The sequence below is a fragment of the Cavia porcellus genome, unplaced genomic scaffold (assembly GCF_034190915.1).
Source record: "Cavia porcellus strain 051 isolate PalLab524CR breed Dunkin Hartley unplaced genomic scaffold, mCavPor4.1 scaffold_26, whole genome shotgun sequence".
Classification (NCBI taxonomy): Eukaryota; Metazoa; Chordata; class Mammalia; order Rodentia; family Caviidae; genus Cavia; species Cavia porcellus.
Genome location: NW_026947509.1, coordinates 29,671,870 through 29,684,497, shown reverse-complemented (window position 1 = coordinate 29,684,497; position 12,628 = coordinate 29,671,870). Strand labels below are relative to the sequence as shown.

The 12,628-nt window shown below is 36.3% G+C and overlaps 1 protein-coding gene and 1 long non-coding RNA gene across 5 annotated transcripts in view; one reads left to right on the top strand and one right to left on the bottom strand.

Annotated features, from left to right (window-relative positions):
* Rbm44 (RNA binding motif protein 44) overlaps positions 1 to 12,628 on the top strand; it is a 35,815-nt gene that overhangs the window by 3,251 nt on the left and 19,936 nt on the right. For both annotated transcript variants that reach the window (XM_063237040.1, XM_063237039.1), the window contains exons 3-8: positions 144 to 1,732; positions 2,325 to 2,380; positions 4,118 to 4,291; positions 5,013 to 5,196; positions 5,396 to 5,418; positions 5,540 to 5,624. In XM_063237040.1, coding sequence (XP_063093110.1) covers positions 144 to 1,732; positions 2,325 to 2,380; positions 4,118 to 4,291; positions 5,013 to 5,196; positions 5,396 to 5,418; positions 5,540 to 5,624 — 2,111 coding nt within the window. The remainder of the gene's footprint in view (positions 1 to 143; positions 1,733 to 2,324; positions 2,381 to 4,117; positions 4,292 to 5,012; positions 5,197 to 5,395; positions 5,419 to 5,539; positions 5,625 to 12,628) is intronic.
* Positions 1 to 12,628, bottom strand: part of LOC134473261 (uncharacterized) — a 41,269-nt gene that overhangs the window by 9,070 nt on the left and 19,571 nt on the right. For 2 of the 3 annotated variants that reach the window (XR_010043440.1, XR_010043439.1), the window contains exon 2: positions 3,905 to 4,015. This is a non-coding gene — a long non-coding RNA (uncharacterized LOC134473261). Of the gene's footprint in view, positions 1 to 3,226; positions 3,483 to 3,904; positions 4,016 to 12,628 lie in introns of all 3 variants that reach the window. The other variant, XR_010043438.1, reaches the window with a different exon arrangement.

The following is a 12,628-nucleotide window of genomic DNA, read 5'->3' as shown; positions in this document are numbered from 1 at the left end:
TCAGGCATCTCCTACTGTCTCGTAGATGGCTATATGCGTAATGTAGAAAGGATTCCAGTGTTAGGCAAATCATGGACCAGGTCATGTCTAAGGTCTCTCTGTGTTCAGATTCTGAAACGTTTCTATTAATGTTTTTTTATCAGATCTGTCTTCTAATGCTAAGAAATCTTCCAGTGGTTGTAATGAAGTCAAACCAGCTTACCCTGGTGATGAGTGGGACTGCTTGGCACTAGAGCAAAGAGCAAATGACAAAGAAATCAGTAATAATAGCCCAACAAGTTCATCAGAGTCATCTTTTTCCGAAAATCAGGACACTGATCTACAGAATGCTCACTCGCAGTCCAGTGAGTTTGAAGACCGTATTGACTATGCTTCTTTGAATAAGACCTTCTGTATATATTCAGAGTCAAAACTGAAGAATGAAGACATTACTAATTTAAATTCAGAATTAGATCCTAAGATGGGAAAAAGAGAGGACATGTTTTTTGATAGTTTGGAACCTCAAGGTAATAGGACTATTGCCTTGGAAAGAATCCATAAGATTTCAGATGCCAACTATGAGGAAACTGCTGAAGAAACGCAGAGGTGTGATATGGACGAAGACTCTCAGCAGGAGTATCACAGTGCAGAAGAACAAGAATATATGAGTAACCATTTATCTTTTGTCCAAGCAGAAGCATTCAGTATATCTAATCTGAAAGTTGTTGAATTCAGAGATTCAGGGTATGAAGTGCAATGTGCTAGCAATCTAGAAGATAAGAATACGTTAGAAAATAGCTCGGTTATCTCTGCAGATTCACTTAATGTGTTTGCACAAGACTACACATCCCATGTCTCTAAATTTCAGAATTGTAATCTGTTAAAAGAGTGTTATGCACCAAAGTATGAAAAGTGTAAGGAACAGGAGACAAGTTTAAAATATCCCACAATATTTGATGACTTTGTACAGAGAAGTACTTCTCTTGAAAACAAAGGATCTCAGTCTGAGAATGACTTGTTGAACCCTCAGAAAGCACTAAAAACTAAAATGGATACTAACAAAATGAAATGTGAGATTTCTGAAAGTAAGGATTTTTATGAAAACACAACTTTCAAGAACAGAATCCCACAGAACCTCGAAAATCCTAGCACATTCCCCCAGGATGAAACGTTAGAGACACCACAGCAATCCTCTCATGTCTGCCAGACTTCTTGGTCCTCTATTTTTGATGACTCAATCATCTCTGCCTGTGGATATTCGCGTTATAAAAGCCTACAGAGCACGCCCAACCCAGCCTCAAGCTTTCCTGTTGTCTCAGCAAGGATTGCTGTAAGAGATGATCAGGGAGTCAAAGGAGACGGCTCCCTAAAAGATACAGATGGCAGAAACATGAACAAAGCATACTCTGAGGGGGGAAAGAGAACACACCCTGGATCAGTGACAGGTGCTACAGACTGTGCAGTCACAGTTCATGAGACAGTGGATGTCAGCACAGATTTTAGGGCTTGTTTCACAACCAGCAGAGCAACAAATGCCAGGCCTTCTGTAGTATCCACAGCCAGCAACACAGAGGTAACTATGATGAGTAAAAAGCGGCCCAGCAGATGGCAGAGTGAAAAGCAAAGCGTGGCTTGTAACACAGATTGGTCATGTTGTCAAGACTGTGTGGATACCCCGGTGGCTTCCACAAAAAGATCAGGAAAATCTCTCTTAGCTGACAGTTTAAAACCCAATGGAAATTTTCAAAATAAGGTAAAATCAATGGGACCAATAATGAAATTTTATTTTATAAAATTATTTTAGGCTTGGTGTGATGGTGCATGCCAATAGTCTTAGCACTTGGGAGGAGGCAGGAAGATCACCTCAAGTTCACTGTACAGCCATCCTGGGCTGCACAGTGAGTTCAAGTCCAGCCTGAGCTGTAAAGTGAGACTCTGTCTCTAAATAAAACTAATTTACTTTATACAGTATATATTAATATCCTTGTGTTTGGTTGATTGTGTTGAAGCCTTTAGAGAAAATGCTAGATTGCCACCAGCTCTATCTTGTGGCATCAGTTACTGCCACAAAATTCGTTGAAAATTCAGTTTGACATTAGTTTGAAACTCCATGTGTTGTGGGCTAAGGGTGTAGGTGAGTGATAGAGTGCTTGCCTAGCATGTGTAAGACCCTGGGTTTGACCCCTAGCAATTAAAAAAAAATCATTTAACACGTATTATTTGTCACCAGGTATTTGTATTAATGAGAGAATTTTTTTTAAGCCAGTCAAATTTAGCAGTGGGGGGTGGCGGGGTGGTACTAACTTTAGTGACACTAATGATAGAATTTTAAATCATGTTTTTAGGATTCCCTGGAATTAAAAACATGTAATAACACAGCCTTAAAGAAACATCCTGAGAGGTAGGTGAGAGGTATAAGCTTGCAGATGTACATGCAGAAACCTTGATGGTATTTTTTTGTTCTTTTTTTTTTCTAATATTGCAGATTTTTTTATTTAAGAGAAAAAAGACAAAAGAAAAAAAGCAAAAGAGACAACAACAAATCCAAAACAATAACAATATAGACTTTGAAACAAGATGATAGGAATTTAATAGTGGTTGTTATGTTGCATATTGTAACTTTCAAAAGGATTGCTTAGATTACCAGATACAGACATGTAAAATTGATCTAACCATATGAACATTAACTGTTCTTTTCCAAGAACTAATAGAATTAGTAGTGTAGTCATCTTAGCTAGCTTGTGTGTGTGTGTGTGTGTGTGTGTACATACAAATTTATGTCTTTTTCCTTTTCCCTTCGTTCTTTCCTCCTTTCCCCTATGGACAGTGTTTGTTTTGTGTGTAATATGTTTAACCATATAGATTATAGCTAAAAGGAATATTAACAAATACCTGGTTCAGCGACTTTCTTTACAATAGTACTAAAACAATATAGAATCTTAAAGCTCTTTACTTGTGAGATGTAGTCTCAGTAATTCCTTTAATTATTCATGGAGTCTTAAATTTATTCAAACAAAATCTATACTGATTTAATTTTCTGTGTTCTTTCGATTTCCCTGTAGAAGACCAAAACAAAATAGCAGCTTTAGAAACTGTCTTGTTCTTGAAGTTAGCAACATTCACAGAAGTATTTTAATTTTAACTTTAATTCAATGTATCATTTACTTTGTACTTCTTAACTAAAATACCATGCAGAACCAAGAGGTGGAAAGGGAAACAGGAATATCTGAACAGCCAAATTAATTACCTTGCTCAGAAGTCATTTTGTTCCTTCCTTCATTCTTTATTTATTCATTTTGAAAAAAACATATTTTTATTTCTTTTGTAGTGCTGGTGGACGAGCTCAGGGCCTCTTGCACACTAGGCAGATCGTGGACCACTGTGCCATAGCCCATCCCATCTTGTGATGTGTAATTAGCATCCCAGCTCTGTGAACTTAGAGTTGGTTCCAGAACAGCTGGAAATGGCAACCAGTAGCAAGGGCAAACTCCCAGAATTTTTCACTGAAAAGACAGAGTCCTTGGAGTTTTTGATTAAATTTTTGATTAAATAAAGGACAGGCACACAACAAAATATTTGCTTATGTTACTGACCCTAAATTACTAAAAAATACAAATTATCTATTTCTATTGAAGGTAATACATTTAAGAACAATTTCAACCTGGAATGTTTATAACTTAAAAAAACACACACACACACACAGTCAAACCTTGATTTAAGGGAACAGGGCTTTTGCTCAGCGGCATAAGCCCCTGCCTGGCAAGCACGAGGTCATGAGTTCAATCCTCGGCACCAAAAAACAAAACTAAACAAAAAAATGTTGATTTAGATCGAAAGAAAATCTATTCATTTCTGATGGATGAAGTCATTACCTGAAATCAGAATCCTTTAGTTAAAAAAAAAGTATGATTCATGAATTACATACTTCCTTGACTCGCAGAAGGAATCTGTTGATCTCTGACGCCTAATGATCTTGCTTTCTGAATCTCTTGAGTGGTCCCACAGCCTCTCCCGCTTTAGTAAGAATTGATGGAACCTGGAGAGGGAAATGTAAGAAATTTAACATCTTCAGTGGAGCACATCATTACAGTAAAAAAATGTTTGGAGTCTTACCCATCCCTTTCTATTGTTTTTAAAGGGAGTTTCAACTTGCTGAAGACATGACGAAGGATTTACCATCAAAGTGCTGTAAGAAAATAATGCAGAGAGCTATAGAAGCAGAGATGCACCTTTTAAACGTTCGCTATCAGATGTGCCATCGCCTCTGCTGTGATATTTACAAACTTGTTATAGAAAATAGAGGACTAAACAGGTGTTTATAAACTGTCAACAGTACTTTCTTTTCTTTTTTTTTTTGTCAACAGTATTTTCATACAAAGTTATTACTAGTGTATTCTGGGACTCTTTTTTTGGATACCAGGAATCAAACTCAGGACCTTGTGCTTGTCAGCAGGCGCTGTGCCACTAGCTGTATCTCCAGCCTTTTTGTTTTTAAATTTTTTTGAGACAGGGTCTTGCCGTGTAGTTCAGCTTGGCCTCAAACTCATGGTAATCTTGTGCCTCAGCTTTCTGAGTGCTGGAATTATAGGCATGTGCCACCATAACCAGCTTTACTTTGCAGTTTAAAGGGAAGAATAAAGAGTAGGTTGTGATGGAATTGTTAGCTAGCTTAAGGATAATGAACTTTTAAAAAGTAATGCCATGGATAGGCAATAATGCAGTGGTTGGAACAATGAATTCAGTGAATAGATAAATTTGATGTCTCTTTAAAGGTTCAAGGAAGGATAAAATGAGAGAGTTTTCCATGATCTACCACGTTCTCTCTAGATCGTGCATCAGTGGTTGTTTGTACTGCCCCTGTGAGAATCCATCTACTATAGTCCCTTTTATTTTACTCAACATTAAAAGAAAACTTAACCAAAAAAAAAAGAAAGAAAATTTAAAGATCTGACAGTTAAAACTAACTGTATCATATGTTAGTGTTAAATGAATGACTTGAGCATTAATAATTTAGTCTTGTGAACTCTGAACAGGAATTTACCAGGTAATTCTGCTAAGAAGGAATTAGGATCAGCACTACTATCTGTTTTGGGCGACTTAAAAGTCAGATATGTGAATTTAAAAGAAAAAGCACTCAAAGGCATACCATTGGAAGAGCTGCCCCCATTGTCAGTAGAATCAAAATTATTAAATACTTTCTCTACATTCCTTTCCAGGGTATGTATCTATGTTTTACTTATTTACTTATGATTTATATTAGTACATAATAATTATATTAATTGTGGGGAATTGGTATATATATAATACATCTTAATTCATTTTTCATCCCCTACATATATGTCTTAAGAGTAAAAATTTTACTTCATTTAGACAAGAAACACTTTAAACAAAGTTTTTTTCTTTTTCCTACTTACAGCTAATGAGAGAAGAATCACATGAGTAAGTTGTATCATCTAAGTTAGAAGTTATTTGATGTTAAAAATTGCTTAATTCAGTTAATTTTAAATTTTGTTTTGGTTTCTATTCAGAAAATTGATAAATCCTTAATGTCTGTCTTTAGCTTTTCAGGAGCAGATTCTGAACTAGGTAATCAAACTGCATCTGATGGGGAAGTTTCTCCAAACCTAAAAAAGCCACACTCTCAAGTGAGATATTTTTTAAAGTTCATTCAGTTTAAAGCTTTGATTTTTATGGCCTAGTAAACTGTAACTTTAAGAAACGCTCACATCTTTCTTTTCCTTTTTACTGGTTTATTTTGTATACTCCCATTTGAGGTATATAACTGATTAAAAGGAATTAATGCTCTGTTTAAAAGTCTAGTCCTAAACAAACAGATGTCAACAGTACTATATGGTGACTAGGGTGGCTGTATAATTTATCGTCAAACCTGGAGATTTGGAGGGTAGAAAGAAATAACATTAATAATTGATCCTAACAGAAGATACAAACCTGGAGTATCCCTGGAGAACTATGAAAGTTTGCTGCCATATTGAGCCAGTGGAGTTATACCTTCATCTCATGTAGAACAAAACAGTATTCCATTCATTTGAACAAGTCAGAGTTTTAAGTCCTTTCTTTATTAAATGTCTTAGATGTAATGTCTCTTCTTACCCCAAGGAAATTGTCAGATAACAAGAAAGATGAGGGTTCCCTCTTTCTTTTTTTTAACCAGGAATTAAACTTAGGACCTTGCACTTGCCAGGCAGGCACTTATGCCTCAGAGCTATCCCCGGCCCTCTAAGAAAGATGGTTTAATTGATGTAAGAACACTGAACATTGTGAAATAATATACAAGCATAAGTTATATACCACTCTTAAGAGGCCCTAAGATAATGATGTAGCCAAGGATTACAAGGAAAACAGTTACACAGAGGGCACATGATTTATAGGATTATTTATAGCAGTCAGCCAAAAAAATTAAAAGAAGTGCAGGAAATCTGTCCATACACCAAGACCCAGTTGAAGCCTGGACCCCAGGTCAACATCATACGTGACTCTAGCTGAAGACCTGGAGCCCATGACCATGCCCAGTACAAGTCCAGCTGGAGTCCTAAAGCCCACAACAATCCCTCATGCAAACCTGTTTCGTGAATATACATTTGAAAGGCCCAAAGGTCAGCAGTGGAATCTACAAAGTCTGTGCCAGCAGGATGAAGGATCTGTGTCCATAAGTTGAGAATTCTGCACGGGAGCCAGGAAGCAATGCTCACAGTAAGGATCACGCCTAACCCTAACCCTAACCCTTGGCAAGTACTATAGTCATCCTTAGCAACAGCAATGTCCCAAGCTCCTCTAGCAATAACAGCCTACTTCATATCAGGAAGCCAGTGTGACAAGCTTCTGGAGATTAAAGAGCACCATCTGCCCTCCCTGGAACCATGAAGCCATGTTCAAAATAAGGACCAGAGCTCCACCACAGTGCAGCCATTCTCAGTGACAGCAGGGTCCTGAGCTCCTCTGACATTGAGAATAGCCAAGTTCATATCAGGAAAGAAGCTCCTCCAGGAGAACCCATGACCAGCAACACTACTTCTTCCTCTCTAGTTTTCTTTATCTTGGCAACAGTTTTCAGGTGGACCATCAATGCTCCACACCATGCTGATCCAGTTCAGCCTGGTGTTACAAGTTGACCACCAGTTATCATTGCACCACAAGTGGGAAAGCTAAAGTCCCCCTTCATGTTTATCTTTCATTATTTGAATAATTTTATTTTTTTTATAAGCTAGGCGTCAAATTCAGCACCTTGTCCATGGTAGGCAAGCACTGTATAACTGAGCCATATTCCTAGATCTTGGAGTACTCTAGTTACTTAGGTTGGTACTTGTTTATTGATCAATTGATTTTTCAGTACAGTACTAGAGAATGAACCCAGAACTTGAGCTACATTCTCAGCCCGGTGTTTATTTTAAATTTGAGACAGGATCTTGCTAAGCACCTAAGTTGTCCAGGCCAGGCATGAGTTTTCAATCCTCCCAGAGTGCAGGATCATAGATGTATGCCACCATGACTATACCTAGAGTGATCTCAAATAATACTCTAATAAATTCAAAAGTCAAAAGTAAATACTTACTTAAAATGTATTCCTTTCTACAAAGAGAAATAATTCAAAAGTAAATTGCTTCATGAAACTATCTTGTTGTTAAAACTTTTTTTGAAAAAGGAACTCTCAGGATTATAATATATAGCTCATTGTTAAATGCATGGCACAAATGAGGCCCTGGGTTATCTTTCAGAATTAAAAAAGTAAAAAATCTCAGTTCTCTACAAAGACATAACAGACTCGAGACTAGATTTCTGTGTACTCAAATTTCTTACATAGCTTGCTTAAACAACTTTCTCATTTGATGGTGTTTATTATTCTAGAGGAGTTTCCCCCATTTTAATGACCCCCGTAGTATAACCTACTTATTTAAGGATAACAGTAAAGAATTTTTAAAAGTGTAAGACCAAGGACTTGGCAAATGCCACAATCAGAAAAGAACTTCTCCATGACATACCATAGTTAAAATCCCAGAAGTCCAGCACTTGGAAGTGATTAGAGAAAAGAAACAAATCACTTATAAGAGTAAACCCATTAGAATTACAGAAAACTTCTCAACACAAATTTTAAAGGCCAGGACAGGTTGAATTGTTTTAAACCCTAAAGAAAACCAACTTCCAACCTAGACTGATCTTTCCAACAAAACTGTCTTCCAAAATTGATGGAGAAGAAAGATCTTAAGCAATTCAGGACCAAACCAGCACTCAAAAAAACTTTCAAGAATATTCCTAAAATGAGACAAGTTACCAAAAAGTAGAATGAATATGTCATTAATAGTGACCAGTTAAGCAGAAACAAAAACCTAAACATCATCTGGAAAATAATACAATGATAGAAACAAATTAGTACCTCTCAATAATAACAACTCTATATGTGACTAGCTCCAACTCCCTGCCAAAAGGCAGATTGGCAGACTGAATGGAAAACCCAAATCCCATGGTATACCATATATAAGAAACATTTAATTCAAAAAAGAAATTCATAGACTAAAAATCCAAGGATGAAAACAATTCCATGCACTGGAAACCCAAAGATGAGCAGATGTAGCTCTTCTGTCTTCAGACAAAGTAGACTTGAAGCCAAAACTAATCAGAAGAGGCAAAAAAGATCACTATATATTATCTAAGGGAATGAGCCAACAGGAAGAAGTAACAATTATTAACATAACCAGCTTTATAAAACAAGCATTACTGGGCATAAAGATGAGGTAAACATTAATACAGTTATAACAGAGGACCCGAATACCCTGCTTGACAAATGGATCAACTAGTCGAAAAATCAAAGAAATACAGTTGATCCACACTTTTGAACTTAATAGATAATCTACAGTGTTCCACCAAACAAAAGAATTCACATTCTTATCGGCAGCACATAGACCACATGTAGACCAAAATGGAACACATGTTTGCCCATGAAACGTAAAGAAACACAAAGGACTGAAGCTAGGCATGGTGGCACATGCCTGTAATCCCAGAACTCCTAAGATCAAGGCAGGAGACACAAGAGTTCAAGGACATCCTGAACAACATCGAATTCAAGTCCAACCTGACCTGCATAGCCAGGCCTTGGCTTAATGAACAGAAGAATTACAATTATTCCATGCATAGTATCAGATTACAGCCCAGTGAAACTAGAAATTGATAGCAAAACGAGCCATACAGTTATGCAAACATGGAAATTAAAATGTATACTCATGAATAATTAGTCAGTGCCTCCAGAAGAAACAAGAATTTAGACAGTTCCTAGTCAGACAATGGCAATACACCATGCCAGAACCTATCGCACAATTAAAGCACCCTGAGAGGGAAGCTTATAGCTTTGAATGGCCAAAAGTGAGTTTCAGTAACTTAATGTTGCACCTCAAGGTCCTAGAAAAACAAGAACAAGCCAAAGCAAAAACTAAAGACATAAAAATCAGAAACTAATGAAACGGACAAAAAATAGAATCAGTGAATCAAAAACCTGATACTTTGAAAGAAGAAACAATAGAAAAACTCATGCAAATCTTACCAAAGATTAAGAAAAGGCCCATTTCAGTGTAATTAGAAACAAAAAGGTAAGGTCACAGCAGACACGATTACAATCCAGAAGATTATTAGTAACTACTTTGAAAATCACTCGAATGCAAAAGAAATGGGTAAATTGTGAGGTATATATGAATTATAAAAACTGAAGCAAAAGATACAGGAATTCTAAATAATCCGCTTACATTAACTATGAAGTTGAAGTGATAAAAACTGTTCAATTAAAGGCTAGGACCTTATGGGTTCACCTCTGAATTCTACAAATACTTCAGGGAAGATCTAACATAATTACTGATCAAATTAATGAATTCTAAAGGAAGGACTACTGCCAAATTCCTGGAAACTAGTGTTACCCTGAGTCCAAAACAAGGCAAGCATTCACCAAAAAAAGAGAAACAGAAAAGAAAAAAGAAAGAAGACAGTCTCTTTAATAAACATAGATGGAAAGATCTTTAGCAAGATGCTGGCAAACAAGGCTACAAGTCATTAAAAACATCATAAATCTTGATCAAGTAGGCTTCATCCCAGGGATGCAAGGGTGGCTAACATATGTAAATGAGCAAATGGAATATATCACATAAGCAAGGACAAAAATCATATGGTCATTTCAGTAATGTGGAAAAAGCCTTCACAGAATCTAACATCTCACCATGATAAAAACTCTGAAGGAAATAAGTGAACAAGGACCTTGTCTCAATCTGATAAAAGCCATTTATGATAAACTTACTGTCCACATCATATTAAATGGGTAAAACTGAGAGCTTTTTCTTAAAATCAGGAACAAGACAGATGTCCACTATCACCACTGTTGTTCACTATAGTACTCAAAACAGTAGCTATAGTAACTCAGCAAGAGAAAAAAGGAAAAGGCATTCATAAGGGAAGCGGTCACTGTAAATTCAGTGGTAATATGAGCTTTTACTTAGGGAAGATTAAAAGACTCCTGGAACTAAGACAAGTGCAGCAAGGTAGGAGTATACAAAATAACACAAAAGTCAATTGTATTCCTGTACACCAAAAATGAACACAAAGAAAAATTAGGAAAACAATACCATTTGAAACCAGCTTCAAGAAAAATTAAGTACTTAAGAATTAACCAAGAGAGTGAAAGACATGTATAGCAAAAGCTATAGTACTCTGAAAAAAGATTAAAGATAGCATATTAGAAAATGGTATGATAGATACTGTGCCTAGATAGGTAGAATCAAAATGGTCACATATTCAAAACTGATAGAGATTTAGTGCAGTCTTAAAGTCCCATCATTCCTTACAGGACTAGAGAAACCCTAAAATTCATGTGGAACCAGAAAAACCCCAGAATAGCAAGTGCAGCCCTGGGTAACATGCAAAGTAGGAGGCATAACTCTTAAGTTATATAGGATTACCGATATGCAGGGGTAACAGCAGCAGGATGCTGGCATGTGTGTTAGTGGAGCAGAACAGAACATGCAGAAACAACCCACGACACACTTACCTAGTCATCTGATCTTGGACAGAGGAGCCAAAAATACACACTGAGTGAAAGAGCCCCATGAACAAGTGGTGCTCAGAAAATGCTATCCACATGCAGTAAGGCTCAAGCTAGACCCACATCTCTCACCATGTACTAAAATCAAAGAGGATCAGAAACCTAAATACTAATGTAAAAATGTGTCATCTACTGGAAGATAAGTAAAAGTCTTGCAGACATAAGCATAGACAAGGATTTTCTGAATACAACCCTAGTTGCATTTAAAAAATCAAGGATCAACACAGAGTCACATCAAATTAAAAGGCTTGTGCACTTTAAAGGAAACAATCAACAGAGTAAAGAGATAACCTATAGAATGGGAAGAGTTTTACCAGTTTTTCCTCAGAAATATTTTTAAAAACTCAAAGAATTAGACCCCAAAAATAAAAGGTACAGTCAAAAAAAACCAAGTGAATAGACACTTTTCAAAAGAAGTGGTATAAATGACCAATGAATACATAAAAAAAATAAAATCTCTGCCCTTTAGAGAAAAGCAAACTAAACACAGATTTCACCTTACTCTAGAAAGGGAGGCTATCATCAAGAAATCAAATAATAAATGCTGGCGTATCAGGGAAGGAGGAACCCTTCTACATCGTTGGTGGAAATGTAAACCAATATAACTACTATGCAAATCGGTATGAAGATTACTCAAACTTAAACTAGAAATTCCAATTGACTTGGTATTTCCCTTCTAAGGAATAGTCGCAAGCAAGTTAAAAATGCCACAATGATCCACGCATCCCCATGTTTTACAGCATCACAACTCATATAATAGTTCAATGTTAGAAGCTGTCTATATACCCATCTGTAGATTAATGAATAAAAAAACAGATTTATACACAGTGGAGTACTGCTGTCATGAAGAAATCTGGATCATCTGTAGGAAAATGGATGCGCCTTTGAGGCCATAATAAGTGAAATAAGTTAGACACAAGTTTAAATATCACATGGTTTCTCTTAAAAGAGTTACCTTAGAGTTACTTTTCAATATCTGTCATTAAACAAGTGATTATTTGTGAAAGCCATTATAATGTAATAGTGTTTTTAAATTTAGCTATTCACGTATCTTCATAGTTTACCATGCATAGACATATAATGTTAGTATAATTAATATTATATTTTTTCTTTAAATTACTCTCCTTTTTAAATAAATTGAAGTGTAAAGAACAACTCACTATCACATATCAGAAAAATACTTTAGGTCCCATAATTAAAAGTACACATAATTATATGTTCTAAGTTAATATATAAAAGCCCAAATGATAAGTATTTCTGTGCTTCCAAAAATCATCTCAAAACTGTCCTAGTGTATTTGTGCCACACATTCCTGAATAATAACCACATCATCACACAGTCCCTGCCCACAGCCTGGGGTCAGATCTAATTCTTGTTAACTGACACAGGCTAGCAACCTAGAAGCAGTCTTCCCCCAGTGAAGTCAGGTTGATAAGGATCTCACTCTGACCTCCCTCAGTATCAGGAGAGCTAAGTGATGCAGGGAGAGAGTTCTTGTCATGTAGTGAAAGACTAATAACTGATGGTCCTTACTGTTGTTACTATCTTAATCCTCAG